This window comes from Chroicocephalus ridibundus, chromosome 2 (genome assembly GCF_963924245.1).
Source record: "Chroicocephalus ridibundus chromosome 2, bChrRid1.1, whole genome shotgun sequence".
NCBI classification, from domain to species: Eukaryota; Metazoa; Chordata; class Aves; order Charadriiformes; family Laridae; genus Chroicocephalus; species Chroicocephalus ridibundus.
In genome coordinates, this window is record NC_086285.1 from 131,575,688 (window position 1) to 131,594,095 (window position 18,408).

The 18,408-nt window shown below is 40.5% G+C and overlaps 1 protein-coding gene across 1 annotated transcript; it reads right to left on the reverse strand.

Annotated features, from left to right (window-relative positions):
- Window positions 1-1,074: 1,074 nt before the first annotated feature.
- Window positions 1,075-17,966, reverse strand: VCPIP1 (valosin containing protein interacting protein 1). Its single transcript, XM_063326987.1, has 3 exons — window positions 15,121-17,966; window positions 9,520-9,606; window positions 1,075-6,428 (listed from the first exon to the last, which is right to left on the reverse strand). Exons 1-3 carry the CDS (start codon window positions 17,825-17,827, stop codon window positions 5,557-5,559), a joined length of 3,666 nt encoding a protein of 1,221 aa, XP_063183057.1. The 5' UTR covers window positions 17,828-17,966; the 3' UTR covers window positions 1,075-5,556.
- Between the last annotated feature and the right edge of the window lie 442 nt (window positions 17,967-18,408).

Genomic DNA, 18,408 nt, shown 5'->3' on the forward strand with positions numbered 1-18,408 from the left:
CAATTCCAATCTAAAATAAAAAAAAAAGAAATTAGACAGATATTAAGGCTGTACAATTAATAGCAGAAGAAAAAAGAAAACACTTTGAAAGCACTCTTCATACATTCAGTACTGGTTTTGCCTCAGATTATAAACACTGCATTAATAAAGATGAGTAAATTTCTAGTTTAGCATTAAGCGTTTAAACCTTTTAAATACAAATCTTCCAAGGATAATTTTCAAATCTTCACGATACAACATGCAATCAAAATTAACTCCATATATTTACACCTATCGTTTTAAAGAATGCTTTAATGCTAGCACACTTCGAATTAAAGCCTTTCAATAAGTACAGGAAGAAGTAACACGGAGTTTTGCAGATGGGCTTTATGACTTCTTTTTAGGCTCGAGTTATGATTACAGCCAATTTTTGAAACAAAGTACCACATGTAGCTGGTGGAAAAAGCAGAGAGGTAATTTAAGGAGTTGTCAACATGTTCATCTTTGAGCATTGCCAAATTTTCAAAAGCCTAGTTCTTCCAAATTGTACTTGCGTATTACATGCATGCATTAAAATTTTGCTTTGACATACACTTTTGACCTATGTTTGAAACCACAGATTGCAAGATATCTTAAATGTCACGTATGACTTGGTCAGTGTTTTTCTACACCTTCTTCCCGGTGACAACTTTGAAAAAAGATTCAGATCTCAGATTTTGGTCTCAAATACGTAAAAACCTGTTTTAAAAATCTCTCAAATTCAAGGGTCCTACGTGTTTAATGAAATACTCAGAACAAGTATGAGGTAAAAAAAAAAAAAAGGTTTCTATAAATAGTTTTTCTTTCAAAAAAGTTTCTGTTAAACAGAAACATAACTAAATCAAAATGGATGACATCAGAGTTTACTTTTCCAAGATTCATACCAGTTTTTCAACTTCTGTAGTAGTACTCGTGTGCAAGTATAATGCAATTTATATGTAGAATGCAGAAGCTAATATAATTACAACTCATTCATTTTGCAGTCAAATCAGTGTTAATTAAACAGGCTAATGTGTGAAAGGCTAGATAAAAGTTGCACCTTATAAAACCAAAGCAGATGTTTTAACTTATAGTTTTAATATAGCAATCAAAGAAAATTCCAAATACTGTACAGTGAAGTGTAGTATAGTACACTATATACTGTTATAATACACTATTGTTACATTACAGATAAAAAAATCAAATATAATTAGTACAGCAATCACAAATAAAACAAACCAAACTGTGCTGGATAACAGCCAGTACTGTGAAGATGGTATAGTTTCTATGCTAATTTATTTTTAATTCAACATGTAAAGCACTTGCTGTTTAAAAAGATTTGTTTTCTAAATATATACACTATTTTAATTCTTATTTATACATTTTAAATAGCATTCCCTCCTAAAAGTGCACTCTCTCATTTCTTGGCAATAATCCTCGTTAAACATAAAATAATTCTGAAAATACCACTCTTGTTTCAACCTTTTATTGCTCAACCGCAGGCATAAGGGCTCAGAGGGAATCCTGCATTCTAAAGATCTTATGCAATTTCTTCAATTTAAGAAGCTAAACTGATATCCACAAGCAAAACAAAGAAACCACTTACCGCTGTGGCTTTTTTAACAGAAGGATCAACTTCATATTGTTATTATTTTACAAAAGCATGTAGATTCTGCTATTTGAAAATGGGAGCCAAACAAATGCAGAGATAACAGTGGCATCTTAAATCATTAATTTTTCATACATTTCAGATTGAGCATCGCTCTCCCAATCGTAAGCATACTATGAAGTTTATTATCTGGCATTTTCAGTGCATTGAAAAAGTAGCAAGCAACTCTGCTAACTTCGTGACAGTGACAATAGATTCTACTTTTTGAAAGATTCTAAATGAAGCATTTCGGTCTTGAAAGTGTGCCTGTTGTACAGGGTTGTTAGCGTCCAGCCTTGTGACACCGTGTCTCTGTGACACTGCTAGAGCATTCCGTCGGAGGCAATGCCTAGCTCACATTTTGCATCTATCAGAAGACTAGTAAACTATACGGGATTCCCAAACCCAACAATATACATTGCTGTTTTGTGACTAGAACAGTGAAGACATCCCAAATGTATTCATGTGATTTCATTTGAAAAGCTGCTATTTATTTTCCCCTCGCTAAAATGCAAACAATTCACAGAGAAACAGCACTATCAAAAAGTCCACCTTACTACGCACCCAGCCATTTGAAGCAGTAAAAATCTTGCATTCGCCTGGAAAACTGATCTGTTTTCCTGAGGTTTCCCATATGCTCATCAGCAATCTAGTTCATTCTCCCCCCCCCCCTTTTTTTTTTGTACTGGGCCTGTATTTTCATTAATCATCTTTCATTTAGGTTATACATACACACCCATAGTAAAGTTTAGGATTTTCAAGTAATTTAAGTCATCTTTGCCATGAGACACTGTGTAGAAGGTTGTCGGCCCCTAGCCAAGAAAGTAATCAAGGCAGGTACTCAAAAAGAACTGAGAGCCACAGCCTCTGTTCACAGGCAATTTGGTATCAAAAAATTGGGGTGGTTTTTGTTTTTTTTTTTTTTTTTTTGGTTTTTTTGGGGGGGGGGGGTTGGGTTTTTTTTTTTTGTTTGGGTTTGTTTTTTTTTTTTTTGAGAAAGGGACACTCTTCACGTTATTTGAGAAGTCCTATTGACACGGCTTCACATCCACAATGAGTCAACATCTTCCCTGCCCTTGTACCCCACCACCATTTTCCTGACTCTGACAGGGAAATTTAACAAGCACATGGGTGCTCCTAAGACAGGCACGCACTTTTGCCTCAACTTACATTTGTACCCACTGCTAGCAATCAAATGAAAAAAATCTGTTCGAACTTACACTTCAGTGTTCTTTATTTCACTTCTCCTGTACAGTTACACATCTCACGGGCATGTAGATGAAGTTTAGCTTCACTTGAGAGTATCAAAAGCCATCTTTCTCAAAAACATTGATATTTAAACGCATGAGAAAGCTACGTGAAATAAGAACACTGCAAAGAAATATGCACAATCCTGCTTTACACCAGAGCAATTCACATCAGTGGATCTTGTGATTTTTACACCATTTTGCCATACCTTTTTGAGACCAGTTTGCTTTAGGAACTAGAGAGTTCTGATCTACGTGACTTGAGTGGACCCAAGATGACACTAAGGGTGACTCAAACAGAGCTATTATCTGTGTCTATTTCTATTTAGATAAGAAGGAAAATGTCAAACTACTGCTAAAATGGGAAGTGTGTCAAACTTAAACCAAGCCTTCCTCTTTACACAGTAAAAGGCACACAAACTTCTGTAGTCTTATCAGAAAGGCATGAAAGAAGGAAGCATCTTCCCTTGAAATAAGGATGACGTGCAACAAATATTTCAATTTCTTTCAAACTTAGGATTCTCTCATATATACTGCCCATATTTTTTTTCAGACAAGGAAGACTTATTTTTCTAGAGAAAAGGTTAAAAATGTCTAAGTGATAGTTACCTTGTCTAAAATGCAAGAGATCCAGGAGATTCCTCCCCCTCAGCCTCTCTTGACTTGAACTCCTTCCCAGGAACATGCCACTGCTATACTTTTCTCAACCTCACACTGTGACAAAGCACAAGCCTCTCCTCAACATTTTCTATATAGAAGTAGCCTTCAGACAGCCAGACTGATTCATGGGAGACTAAGTGTTTTCAGAAGTCGTGGCAGGCTTCCAGCTGCTGCATGTGCATCCTGTTTCTCATTGAATAAGCCCTGCCAGTTAATCAGTGCATCAGCAAGGTCAGTTCTGCTGAGCCAAATTACCTCATACATTCCAAGCTTCCAAATTGCCAACTTACAGGTTAGCAATTTGAGATCTTAAAATTTTTTCATTTATCTGTGAAAAGGTGATTCTTATTTTTTAACCTATAAGTAGTGTCCTAAATCATAAAATATTTATTCCCTCTACATAAAAAGTTAACCAACAGAGGCATTTTAATCTACTTTGACAAAACGGGGGCTATTCTTTAAGTTACTTGCTTCGGTTAATTTTTACATACAAAAATAAATCCTCCCTCATGGGACATTTTACCATACTAATGCTTAGAACTGTTTAAGTGATTAGAAATGTAAAAAGTGAGGAGACTTTTCTGAATATAAACATATACAATACAAACAACATTTGCGAACTGCTAAAAACCCACATGTGCACAAACACAGACTTCAATATTTAAATGCTCTTAATTCCTTTGAAGCTGTATTAACATCTTTCATCCATTCAATGTTATTGTACCATTAGAGGAAGCAACAATAGTGCACTTAAGTAGGACTATGAAGATAGGAAGCAAAGTGCAGTATCAGATACACATTCCATCCTTAGGGAGCAAGCACAATGGCTGCGTCTTAAGAACTAGCACTGCAGGGCTGATGAACACGCTACTTAATTGGATACCAGCTATATTATCACTGATGCAGGGAAATCTGCATCGCAAACTAAAGTGAAGCTAATAGAGGTGGGCATGTATTCCTTGTTTCCACGGAGTAAACAGTAAGCTTCCAAAAGCTCAATTATCACAGAACACTTTAGGATAATGTATGTTAGAGAGTCATTTCCTTCCAATAAATTGTTAATTTGCTCTGAAGAGGACAGCTGTTATTTAATTTTTGCCATTACTAACCAATGCTAGCAATCAAAGTCTTTTCAAAGAAACGGACTTGCCATTGAACATTTGTTGTTTCTTTCAATTGCCAACTTCTTCTCTCCTGTAGTTGTATTAAAAGTTGCACAACATCTGACCGGCTCAGTATTTGGGAGGAAATAAAAACATGCTATCACTTACTAACAGAGCACCAAAATGGTTGTGTTGGCTCAGACAGCCATGCATAACCACACCACATTCATTTATCTTCATCATACACTAAGTAGCCTTTTTTCTAACTTGCTTAAACTGACAATATGCAGAAATTAGAGAGTTTACTAAAGTTACACTTATTCCAAGATTTCTGACAAGCGTATACAGCTGTATGAATAAAAAAGTTTTTAAATCGGAGGAAGTGCCAGCACAATGTAATTAAAACACTGTATATGCTGCATTATCAAATTTAGCAGAAATTTGGTTTCATTTGCTTTTTGAAATTTATGTATAATTCATGTTTATAGTGTATTTTTGAATGGAATCAAGTACCTGGGACACGATTAACTTTGTCCTGTTTCTAGTTTTGCCTGTTCTAGCCTTTCCAGTAACCTTAAACTAGCATGGTAAGAACGTTGCATGGGCTTAAATTTTAAGACTTTTAAGGAATTCAAAATTACAAAGAGTTTTCAAGAACCCACATTTACAGCAGATATTCATCTCAGTGCATTTCCTAATAACTAATTTACAGGTAACAGAGCCAGCCTGGGCAGCAGTATGGTAATATTGAAAGCTATTGCCAATCACACGCTTATCATGCACCGAATAAGATGATATAATCTTTGACATACATACAAGATTTAATAACTAATCACTTTGTGTGGCCCAGCCAATAAACATTTGAACAGTAATTTCTTCTACCCTTATTAGATTTAACCTATCAAGAGTGATCCATTGGCTCAGTTGTATTAGTGATTCCTGCATCTTGACTATCCATCTCCTCAAGCTCCTCAACAGAATTTCCCTTTTGTGCTTTAGACCTTGCAGGGAATGTTGTTCCCACAGAATTCACCACATTACCATCAGTTGATTCGGTATTCAAGTGTTCAGTACCACCTGGTGCAGAGAACGATTCGGGCAAGCCAGCCTGAAAGCTCCCAGTTTTAGCAGTTGAACTCGCTGCCTCTACTTTTCTTGGAGATAGATCAACTGATGCTGACTGCTCTGTATTCTGATCCCGCAAATGTCTATCCATGGAAGCCTGAATAGAAGAGACCATTTCCTGCAACTTTTTTCTCTGTGCCTCAATCAAAGTGGGGTCAAGCTGCCTGCTGTCTCTCATTGTCACAACTCCCGGCGCAATTCGGATAAGCTCACTGTTACCAGAGGCAGCTGTGAATACAGAAGGCTCAATTTTAGCAGAAGGACTGAAGTCCGTTTCTGTGCTATGCTTTCTTAAAAGTGGTGTTTCCCTGGCTCTTTGATCATGCTGTTGACTACTGGATGCAGTTCCTAGGGAATGGCCCTTTCCTTGAAACGCAGTTATGTTATGTAGTTGTTCAGATTTCTTTTTCACTACTCCACCGCTACCCAGCTTCAGCATTCCATGTGAAGGACTTGCTTCCCGGCTTCTTGAAGTAGCTTCTGCTCGCACTTGACTTAAGGCCTCTTTAACCAACTCTTCAACATCAGGACCAATAGGAAAGTGCCCAGCAGCATCCACACACAGCTCTAATCTGTCTTCTGCTGCATTGTACACAAAGTTTTTACCAGGCAGATGTGGAAAAGTACAGTGCTTGCCATCAGCCAAACCTAGGAAGATAGAAAAAGTTATTCAAAGTGCTAACATATTTTAAAGCATGCTCTGAATACACAGTAATTATTGTATTTAAAACTTATTGCATCAAGTATGTAAAAATGAACACACTGAAACTTACTATTGTGGGAGAAAAACAATTCAGACTTGTATGCCACATGATAGCAATCACAGCATACCCCTAAAATGCTGCTGCCTTCTATGGTGACTCTAATGAGGAGACAGAACTTACCAGATAAAATAACCACCTTGCTGGGAGTTGCAGCTCTAATACAATAGAAGTTAAAGAAATAGTATATGCTTGCAGTAACACAAAATAAGCCAAACCCCATCGCTATCACCACCCGCCCCAAAACCACACAAAAAACAAACCAACCAACCCCCAGAAAACTGCCAAAGAGCACATTTGAAATCACTGCCTATCTGGAGAAGTACTATTTAAGACCACTTCCACACTAGCTAAAACTGTAGTACGATTTCAGGGTGTACAACTGCTGCTGAGCCTGAGGAATTTCAAATTTGCTATTTGTCTTCTTCTCAGAGAGGAAGTGTTACTAGATAAACAAAAGTGTTTCAAGCTTACTATGTTTAGTAGTCCTGGAGATCATAATCATTAGCCTTTACAAAACAAATATGTGGCGTAATATTTTTGATCTGCTGTTTGTTTCATTGTCCCCCTTACAATTTGACCGATCTGCTAAAACTGAGATTTCAGTAGACAAATTTAAGTTCTGAAGCTGCTCTGTGTCAAAAATGGGCAACATTCGGTTTTCCAGTTTATTATCATAAAATACAAAATAACTTTTTCAGCTCTGTCCCATACAGGTTGTGGTGAAAGCAGTAAGGTACCACTTCAGTGGTTGATGGCTATCTCCGAGTTAAAAAGCTATCTGCAGATGAAAACTTGGCTGCAACAACTAGCTCTCTTCAGTTCTATCAGCTATGCAAGGAGAGCTACAATTAAAAAACAAAACAAAACACTTTTTAATAAGTGCCAGGAATAGGTAAATGAATGGGATTTTTCCTCATATTCTCTTACAATTCTTGAAGAAAACCACCAGAAATTATGCTGAAGGGAAGAAACACAACAAGCAAATCCTACTTCTGTGTTATCAAATAACTTGTCAAAACAAGTATTCTGGGCATCAATGAAAAAGGTCACTCATAATTTGGAACGTTATTAAACAGTTTTTAAACTGATGAACCAACTGACCACTCACTCATTCCCCACGCTTCTGATTCACACACTTTTACAGTTGCAGAGAATCTACAGATGAGATTTTATTTTGAGAACTTCAGACGCTTAGCTCCTGTCTTTACATAACCGTGGGAACCAACAACCAAACAGCCAAAACTCACAAAGTTTAACCCCAAACACCTATCCATCTACTTAGGCCGAAGAACGTATTTTAACTACATAATTTACCAACTCAACCTTAATTTGCCAAAGAGGGAGCTGTAATAGCTTCTACAGTAGACCAAAACTGCCTCTGAAATTGCAATCCTGAAATCTCAAAATAAGATCTTAAACAAGATCTACTAAATCAAATTTCAATTGATTAACAGTACCTACACTTGATAGGAAGCTTTGTTCCAAATGTTCAGTATAAAAGGTGCATTATTACACTAACTAAAATATTACAAACAGGTAAGGAGCTTCTTTGAATGAAAAAAATAGTTAATTATTGCACTCTGTAATTGTTTAATGTGGAGATTTAGCAGTTCATAAAATATTAGAATCATAAAAATACATTAATGCTGAAATAATAATTCTACCTACCAAGGTAACGCAAAATAACTGCACACAGTGAAATGCAATTATGTTCAAATTCAGAATTTGAACAATTCGGAATATCACCTCCCATAGCCCTAGTTCTTATATTGTCAGTTGGCAAAAATGACTTTGAAGTCAGGTGTTTTCTGTGAATTAACGACCAGCTGGGTTAAAATCCCTAGAATTCATTTCAGGTTCTCAACTCTGGCTAGTCATTAATTGGTCCAAAATTTCCCTTCCATCAGGCACTGTTTAGGCTAATTCACTTGCCACAAGAAATTCACCAGTCTCTATTGTAGAAGCATAGTAAAAGAAAGAAAACTAAAAGGAAACAAATCTGCTATAAGACACTTGCATGCTAATTCTATTACTCAGGCTAATAATTCAGTGAGAGGTAGTGGGCATTGAGTATACCACGCATTTTAATTACTGCAAATAGAACAGAGATTACGTGGTAAAATACCTGTTTCCAGAAATAATCAAGATTAAGTTAAGGTTGATGAAACTGCCTAAGAAGAAATCAAACAGTAAGAAAGCAGCAAAGGAATCATTATTACAGATTAAACCACAAGAACTAAAATATGAATGCAAAGACTTCAATAAGAAAATAAATTTTAAATGGGAGAAAATAACTGAATAGTACTTTCTTCTCTAAAGAAATAGATGTCATTCTTTGCAGGTTGTATTTGTAAAGCCATCTAAAAAAAAAAATCAAATAAACTCTAACTACTTGCTTGGTTATTCTGCACGTAGTCCAAGACGTAACATTTATCAATGCAAGAAGGGGATGGATAAGCTTTGCCATTGAACAATAATCTTAGGAATACAAAAGACAAATTTAACCAACCATTTAAATTTAAAACATGCAGTACCCCTGTAAAAAATATCTACTAAGAAGCACATTAGAAAGACGAACTGCTTACCCAGTAAGTGTTTTAAAGTGTAACAGGAATAGGTTGCATGGTCTTCTCTTTGTTTGATCTTTGCGGGGGGGGGTGGGGGGTGGGGGGGTGCGGGGGAGCGGAAATCAGTTCACTTACTGAAGTTGTTTGTACAATTCAGGAAGTTTAAATGGAGATGTATGGTTGTAGAGAAAGTTTCAGAAAAGAAGAGATTTAAGTTGAATGAACTAGTCTTAGATTCCCTAGTCTTAGGCTCTCTGAGGGAGCATAAGGAGTTTTAAAATATTATGAAAATGTTCCATGGTAATAAAATAAAAATATATTTATGGTTACAAGTGATTCAATACCAATTTTCAATTTTAATATTTGAAAACAGAGGAAGGAAGGGATAAAAGCAAAACCAAAATATACCTGTGGTTTTCTTCATTATGCTGTAGAACACTCCACCCTGCTGAAACAATTGGGGAAGCCCCTTTGCGTAAGACCAAACATCTTCTCCTGTAAATATCAAGCACAATCATTTGAATTAAACAGTTGTATTTTAACATTATAGACAATGGCTGAAAATGTAACTCTCTGAATTAAATGCTGAATCCCCACTCTCTTCTATGCAATTAAGAATTTGAATTTTTAATGTAAATTTACAGAGCAGGAGCCCAGAGCACTGAGAAACTTTCAGGAAAACATACCACTGTCTGCAGTCAATTATCCTACATGTTCTAGTACAAACGTTCCCAAATTTGATTTGATCCAAGCTGCAGCTCCTGGTCCTTTGCCAGGCCCTACACAAAAGTCTCCATCCCTCTCCTACCCATCCTTTCAACATAAAACTAGGAAATGACTAACACACTTCCAAAATTCAAGCGCATATCCTTGCACATTAAAACCTCGATTCCATATCCCTACACCTTCTCAAAAATCAGATCTCAATTTCACAGCTGCCATACAGCAGGCTTTATGCTGAGATACAAACGTCCACACAGGCAGCTGCGTTAGAAGCTGCGCCTGTACCTTGCTTTTCTTGAGAGCTACAAACAAAATACCAACTGTGAGGCGCCAGTAGTCCTGTGTAACTGGCATTTTTCAGAAGTGCCAAAAATGGCATTGAAATGTGACAACTTTAAATGCCACTGAGAAGGGGGAAAAAGCCTAGACTATGTAAGGAAAGGAATGTAAAGAACAGAAAAACTGTGTTACAATGACAGAAGATCAGTGGCCTAACAGCACCTGCTGAATCAGTTCAGATCTGCATTTTTACCTTTTACCCTTTCCTCATTTTACTAACCACTTACCTGCTTCAGAGAAGCAACGTGTGATGCAGCCGTCAAAGTAGTGCAAACAAAAAGTACCGATGAATTACGTTCTCCTGATGCAGAAACAACTTCTGCATATATACATATTCAGAAAAAAATTGCATTTCCCACTTTACATCAAACATTCAGAGAACACACAAAGATACTTTAAATAGAAACTGCACCCTTCTTTAGGCATCAAAGTCTCAATAACCATGTCTCTCAATTTTCTATTAAAATTGGAGAATGTAAATCATCAACTAAAGTCAACTGGATGTGCTTACTACTTGGAACAGAGAGAGCTGCAGCACGTGAGGCTGTAAAATGCCACCCACCAATATTTCCTTGGTTCTTGTTCAGAACAAAATAAAAGTAAAAAGTTATTTTTAATAGCTTCCCCATACTGAATATAGGACACATCTAAATCCCTCCTTGCATTTCTTTACTGCACATCCCACAAGGTGACTGTGGCTACTCTCCTATCCCACCCATATCAGGTGAGAAAGTGTTTCACCCTCATGACAGTGACATTATGTGCTACATTACGCTTTGAAACCCTTCAAGCCACTCTCTGACTTTTCTGTTTCCCTTCCCTGACAGGCACGGGACTCCGCACACTCCCCTGCTCGTCTGTCCCCCCACTAGAAGGATTCTGTCTCTCACCTCTCCACTTCAGGTGTTATTCAAGTCCCCGTTCTCTATAAAAAGGTACAGCGCATCTTCATGATGTTTTGTCTTTAAAGACATTTTAAAGGCAGAAGATCTACATAATCTGATTCATTTTAAATGCATTTCCTTGAACCATATATGCTCGGTTGATTGCATTCATTTGCACATCAAACTCACAGATTTGGCCTTTACTTCCTAGCAAGAACATCCAAGTAAAACCAACTACTCGTCTTTCTTATTTTCCATGATCTACTGAAGAAAGAGGTCTCGTCTTTTGACTTTATCCTGATAATTCCTCTCTACTGACTTACTAATAAATTTGAACCTCCTCTCCAGCTCTCACTGACCCACTAAAATAAAAAAATTTAAAAGGAGCATTCTCTTCTCCTCCCCACTAATGGCACCGCTTTCCCTCTTCTTCAAACAGCTGTATGGAGGGAGGACAATTACTGCTAATAACACTCTCTCAAGTTTTTGGTATTTCAAAAGGTGTTCACTGCTACCCTGCATCCCTATTCTCATTTACATTTTGAAATACACATCCCTGTACACAATGGCTCCAGAGCATCACTGCTGCTGTCTCTTCATTTTCCCCTGAAGCAGCAGCAAGCTGAAGTCTTCCTGATGGTTTAAATACTGCCCACAGGAATCAAAGTAACCACTACACTGATAAGTAACAGAATACAGCCATCAGTCCGCCAAAGCCTGGGAAGACAGCAGCCACGCAGTGGCTGACTCCATACTAAGGACTCCTATACTGCTGCATCTAGCAACCCATTCTTATTTGAAGGGCTCCCTTCTTCCCTTCCACAAGGCAACCACCAGGCTTCTAGAAGTTGTTCAGTTTTACATGTTAGTGTCATTCTCCAAGGAAAGATTCCCTGTTCACTCTGAGCATGAATTTTCAAGCCTTGCACCAGATAAGCATCATTGTTTAGATAGCCTTTTATGCAACACTAACAAGGACTACATGCAGAAAAGTATGGAGAGCAGGGCTCAAAAAACAAAAGCATCAGCCACTGAAAGAAATACAAACTAACTATGCTGTTTTGATAAAGAGATCTCAGATTGGAACACCAAAAAAACCCACAATTACAACTGGACTTTCCCAGATCAGATGAAGTAGTGTGTGTGATTCAGCTAAACTATATTTGAGGTTTGCACATTTTTGTTGCTAGTTGGGTTTTACTGTTTGTTTTGGTTTTGTTTACCATGGGAGTAAGATGTTTATAGTCACAAGTTAATTTGGGTGATCATTTAGCTAGACTAAAAAACACCCTCAAGACACTACATGATGATGTTCCCTGCACTCCCTCAGACCAGACCTCAGCCCCACAACACTAAGGTGTGACAACAAATGAAGACTATCCTGCCCACAAGTATGCCTCATACACTGCTGAAAAAGAGCAGGTTCAGGCTAACCTACGCCAGTGGAAGCCCAAGACCATCACTTCATACAGCAGAGAGGACACACAGGAGTGCAAAACAAATCAAAAGCTCAGTTAATAAACATAGGTTACAGGAAACTACAGCTGGCTTAAAAACAAGCTGTTTAAATCCAAACAAATCCTGGTATCAATACCTTAAATTTAAACCTGGTATTTTGATTTCTTGTGCACTGACAAATTGATCAGTGCAAACAAACCCGATCAAAATAGATTCATACTTGGCTTGCATGTATCCAGAATGCTTCTGCATGAATGTATATAAAATCAGTTTTAAGATACAATGTTTTAATTATGTTAATGTAAAATTAAAATTCCCTTAGTTATTTCCTTATAGAAATCTGTATCTTGAGCTAAACAAAAATAGGGGACAAAACATATTATGCATGATTTTTTGTAAAGCTAAATAGTCCAGAAATTACAGCATGTAATTTCCCAAGGGTTATTTTTAAGTTATATACATAAAAAGTAAAGAACATGGTCTAAAATTTCAATAAGTTAACTAGCTGAGACTAGAGAAAGAATTCTAGTAACTGAAATATGAAAGAAGCATAAAGTCAGCCTACTGGAGACCCTGTATGAAAGAAAAGCTTTTAAACATGCAGAATGAATAGTTACAAATGTTTGAAGCCACACTTTCACTATGGGCATTGGGGGGGGGGGGCAGGGAAAGGCAAAGCATGCCTGGCCCAGAGAGCTATTCCAATAGCATTCCCCCTCTACACGTTCTAATCTGACTGCATTAGATGACTGCTTGTAGCAGGACAAAGTTACAGCACGACCGTGTAGGATAAGACGATTCTTCGGAACTTTGCAGCATTGGTTCTTAGCCCTACAGAAGCATCACTGAGAAACACTGAAGCCTCTTGTCCCAGAAAGGCTGAATAAACCACCTTGAGGAACTGCCACCCCAGCACTTTTAAGAAAGTGCAAGGACTTAAAAAGTTTCTTAAGAGTTTGTTTCCCCATTGAAAAAAATCACAATTGTAAACAGTCAACTGTCCAGATTTTTTCTGCAAGTATCTTTGCAAGAAAATGAAGTCCTGATGAGTAAAGTGATTATATAAAAATAGCATCTTATTCAGTAGCTGCATAAGTTGTTTTAACTGGCTGCTTTACCATTTGCTGACACTTTTACTTCTATTAGTAATGCAAAATGGATGCAGTCAGAGAAGGGTGAGGTAAATTCTATTCTCACCTGTGCTTTGAAAGCAGAATCTAACAGCAATGAAAGTCAAAGACAAAAACTGATTCTTGAATACAAGATCAGCTCACGACTTATAAATACTTCTAAAAAAGTGAGACACTTTAATACTGAAGTCACTGAGCTACTTTTAAAGCCTCTCAGAGTTTTTTGTAAGCCAATAACTACATTTTCAGAAATATTTCCTGCAAACAGGAAAGGACTCTTAAGCTTCATCTCAAAATTAAGACAGCTTTTAAACCTAAGCTTTTCCTGCACTTTGGAACTGTGGTGTAAATGTCAGTGTGACTAGTGGCTAGTGATTCAGCATGCTATCTTGCGAGAGACACAGGAGTAAACAATTAGGCTCGGAAAAGAATCAAAGTTCTGCTTGATGAACTTCTGACATACCATTCTGTGATTATGTAATGGTTTTGTTTCTAAAACATCACATGCTTTAGCCACACCAAATCCCTCCAGCAAAAGAGAAGTCGCCCACAAAAAAAAAAAACCCAACCTATAAACATTACTATTCAACTGGTTCATAGAGCTAAATGTATGATAATTACTGTTCTGCTTCCTGCCAGTAAGCAGCAAGAACCGTGAAACCTGATGAAGAAAGTACACAAATGAAGGTCCAAGCCTCCCGAGTCCAAATAAGAAAATAAAAACCACAGGCACCTGAGAAAAGTCCTTTTGTCTTGAATTATTAACAGTTAGTCAGATTTATGTGGCTGACAATTTATAAGCATAGCTCTGCAACCCTATGTCCACCTTCGGGATTCAAATCTATGTTTAGCTTCTTTCAGTTTCTCCTCTGCTTACATTCTGAAATAATACTTTTCACAGCTCTTCAAGAAGACCACATCTTCACTTAAAATTAGCAGATTAGCTAAGGATACAATGTTGTGTTGATTTGCTTAAACCAACACAACTCCCCGTGGGGAGAAATGGCAGGACTCTACCCTACTACAAAGGTGACAATTTGGCCCTCAAACTTCCAATGAGCAAGACATTCAGCGTTCCCTTCTCACCTCTGCTCTAAATTTATTTTCTGAAACATAGGAAAAAAAGAGAGCATGTAGCTCACACATACACATCAGATGTGTGCCTAATGAGAGGCAGGAAAAACAACTAGAGAGACAGAAGAAGAAACGCAACAACTTCTGAACTGCAATTTTTAAAAGAGGACTTTATAGCAAATTAAAAACAAGTATCTTGTATACATATTTCTAAAAGTCATGACACTCAACATATGACTGACAGCATATTTAATGCTCTAATAGAGGAATAAAGGAACTAACCTTCTCCATGGTTACAGGAAAGTGAGGGAAAAAAAAGATATGTATGTAACCACGCTTTGTAAAATGTTATCTTCTACTTAAAAATACAATTTTAAAGTATAACTTGAAGTCAGCCTTACCCATTAATGTTGCTAGAAGACAGAGAGAATACATCTCCTTATCAACTTGCTCTTGCAGTTCCTTCGATGAGATTTTACTAGTCACAGCAACATCTTCATGCTTCACGGGACGGGCAGAGTGTGCTGAAGCAGACTGCCTGCCTTCCTCCTTACCTTTCAGGATTTCTATCGCAATCCTGTCACCATGCTGCAAAGGAACGGGCTCATTTTCCATGCCTTCTTTGGGAGGCAGAAGCTCTTTAGGAGGAAAGCCATAGCGAATGCATTGCAAATACGGAGGAATATTAAATTCTCTTGCTATGCTTTCCTGTAGTTCCAAGAAGGTGGTAGTGCACTTTAGGGTAAGCATTGACTGCCTCCCATCATTTGTCGTTATTCGAATTTTCTTTTCTTTTGTAGATGTTGGAGAATACGGGGTTTTTGTTGGTGTAGCAGGTGCAGATGATGGCCCCTCTCGAACAGCCCCGGGAGAAGCAGTCCTAGGTTGGCCTTTATGCTCTTGTTTCAATTTTTCACTTTTCCGTTTTTGCATTACAGAAGCCTGGTCTGCAATGTTCTGCTGAATAGTTCTTTCAGCTTTGCTCATATTCAGTTCCTCCTTGTGCAAAGTTTTTGTCTTCTGTCCAGTCAAAATAATTTTGGTTGGAAGTTGTGACTCTAACTCTTGTCCTTGCTGCACATCATCAGCTCTTTGGGCGTGAGCACCATCGATATTTACAGGGGTATAATCATCAGGGTTCTTTTTGGCAGTTTGATGCAATATTGTGTTGACAACTTTCTGAACAAGAATCTCACTACCAAATTCACCAGGGAAGTGCTTGGTAACAAGTTTCATGGCGACATCATACACATTGCTGTTCAGAGATGTGTCGCTTTCATACTGGAACCAGTACACTGTCTCTCTCACCACTCTTCCACCCCACTCCAGAGTAATAGGAAAAGCTTCAGGGAGATTATCATATTCTTTACCTTCCCAGTAGTGCTTGAATCCACAGCCACATTTACCACCTGTAGACCTGGTATTAGTTCTGTCTCCGTCCAAATACGAAACAGATCCATCTTCTCTGACACGACGCACCAGGTTACCATGACACCAGTTACAAGCAGTCAAACTACTCAGGTTATAGTCTGGTACCAGCACATCCTTTGCGGGGTTGTAAGAACACACCAAACTGTTCAGGGGAAAACTGTAATTTTTGTCAGGCCTTAGTTGGCCATGGGTACTTTTTGCCAGGTTGTAGAGTTTCCCCCCAGGAGCCAGCCACTCTGGAGGAACATGATGCTCAGAAAGGGCCCCGCAGATGAGGCACCTGTGAAGGCGGTTGTCCATCACTGCTTTTTTGGCAGCTGCGGTGACTTCTTCAGGCTGGACTCCTATTACACCAGTCCTTCTGTAGAAATACTGATGTACATCAGCTACAAGACTGGGGTGGATACCGTGTTTACTCATGAAAACCTCCTCCATCGCAGCAACGAGCCTCATCAAGTACTTATCTTGCAAACTTCTGTCTCCTCCAATGACACAACCACCGTCCTCCTCTAACTTGATGTACTTTTTGATGAGGTCTTGAGGAACTCCCCAGGCTTTAGGAAGTAGCTTCCTAGGCAGTTTAGGTAAAGCAGCACCTTTTATTCCAACTAGAGGAATATAATGGTTACGTCCTGAGCTACTCCACGCAATGCAGATTGGCTTGTTCAACATGCCATCTTTTCCCATGCATTTTTCTAGGGGTACCAGACCAGGGAGGAACGTCGCTGAATAATCTCCAGAGCTTCGCATTCCACTTAATGAATCTAACAGGATGATAGGCCGGTGAAGCACGTTGGCCAGCCCAAAGATGTGAATATTCCTAAGGCCCATTGGCACACCTTCTGGAGGAACAAACAAAGGGTCACATTCATTGATAATGTCCTCCCACTCTGCTGCATCAATAAAGTCATGGAAAAGCGCCTTGTAGTGACTCAGATTCTCCTCAAAATGCTTCTTTAGATTCTCTCGCAGAGCATGCCAGAACAGTTCTCTGCCAACAAGCGCCCGTGAGACCGCGTGGACGAGGCAGTGGCCATCTCCATCCACATGGACAGGAATGAGGCACTCCTGACTGTTGTTGGCCTTCTTGATGTCTTCCAAGGTGTCGTGCAGGTAGATGAGGCTGCCGGAGCGGTCCTTCCCATAACCGATGGTTTCAACGTGCTCGGGCTCAATGAGGAAGGCGCGGTCACCCAAGAGGGAGCAGTCAAAGATGTCTCCCTGGTTCATCTCCGTGAGGAGCTTGGCTTTGCCAGTCTGCTTATCCATACCGTAGCGGGCCAGGATGGGGGCCAGGAGCTTGCAGTGGTAGTTGGAGAGGCCCATGACTTTGACGAGCTCGGTGTTCCTGCGGGGGGGGCCGGCGCCGCTGACGCCCAGCAGCGCGTTCCGCAGCAGGTTGTGCAGCACCAGGTCGGGGTCGGTCACCTCCTCCACGGCCAGCAGCTGCCGCTGCTCGTGGCGCTGCCCGCAGTCCGTGCACTCGATGCTGCCGCCGCTCTGCGGCCCGTGGGCCGGGAAGAAGAGCCGCGCCTGGCATTTGGGGTCGGGGCAGGTGCCGGAGAAGATGCGCCGGTCCCGCTTCTTGGCGGCTGCCGGTGGCGGCGGCTGCGGCTGCTGCTGAGGCGACGGTGGCGGCGGCGGCGGCGGCTGTTGCTGCTGCTGCGGCTGAGACATCGCTCCGCTCTGCCCGGGCTTCACCCCCACCCGCGCTCCTCCGCCCTCACAGGCTCATCCCCTGCGCCCCGGCCGAACGCCGCCGCCTGACAGATACCGCCGCCGGCCGCCAACCGCCCATCCACCCGGCGCCCTCCCGCCGGGGCCGCTCCTCGCCCCCACCCCCGCCTGCTCGCCCCCCCGCCCCGCCCCGGCGAACGCGGAAGCCGCCGGCGCCGCCGCTTACAGCCTCTCCGCTGCCTCAGCCGTTGCCCGCAGCGCAACGGCCCCTCGCACTTCCCCGCTGAGGGCGCAGGCGCGGCGCCGCGGGGGTAGTCGGGAGTCGTAGTCTTGTCCGCCGCCCCGGCCCTGCGTGGGGAAGGGAGCGGCAGCGGGCGGGGAGACTACAGGGACCGCGATGCCGGGCGGGAGAGGGGAGGGCGGGGGCGGGTCGAGCCGGGCCGGGCCGGGCCGGCCCCGCGGGGCTTGTGGGAAGTGTAGTCTTCTGCCGGGGGGGCCGGGAGGGACGCGCCGAGGGCGCTTTGCGAGCGCCTGTTGCGCTTCCTCTTCCAGGGCGCGGGGAAGGGGCCGGCTGCGGTGTT

What these genes read in the sequence shown, in the direction of transcription:
- VCPIP1 (XM_063326987.1), bottom strand. Translation starts at nt 17,827, where the DNA reads ATGTCTCAGCCGCAGCAGCAGCAACAGCCGCCGCCGCCGCCGCCACCG. An exon ending in TCTTCTAGCAACATTAATGG is followed by an intron (nt 9,607 to 15,120) that starts GTAAGGCTGACT and finishes TGATATTTACAG; the next exon opens with GAGAAGATGTTTGGTCTTAC. An exon ending in CATAATGAAGAAAACCACAG is followed by an intron (nt 6,429 to 9,519) that starts GTATATTTTGGT and finishes CTATCTTCCTAG; the next exon opens with GTTTGGCTGATGGCAAGCAC.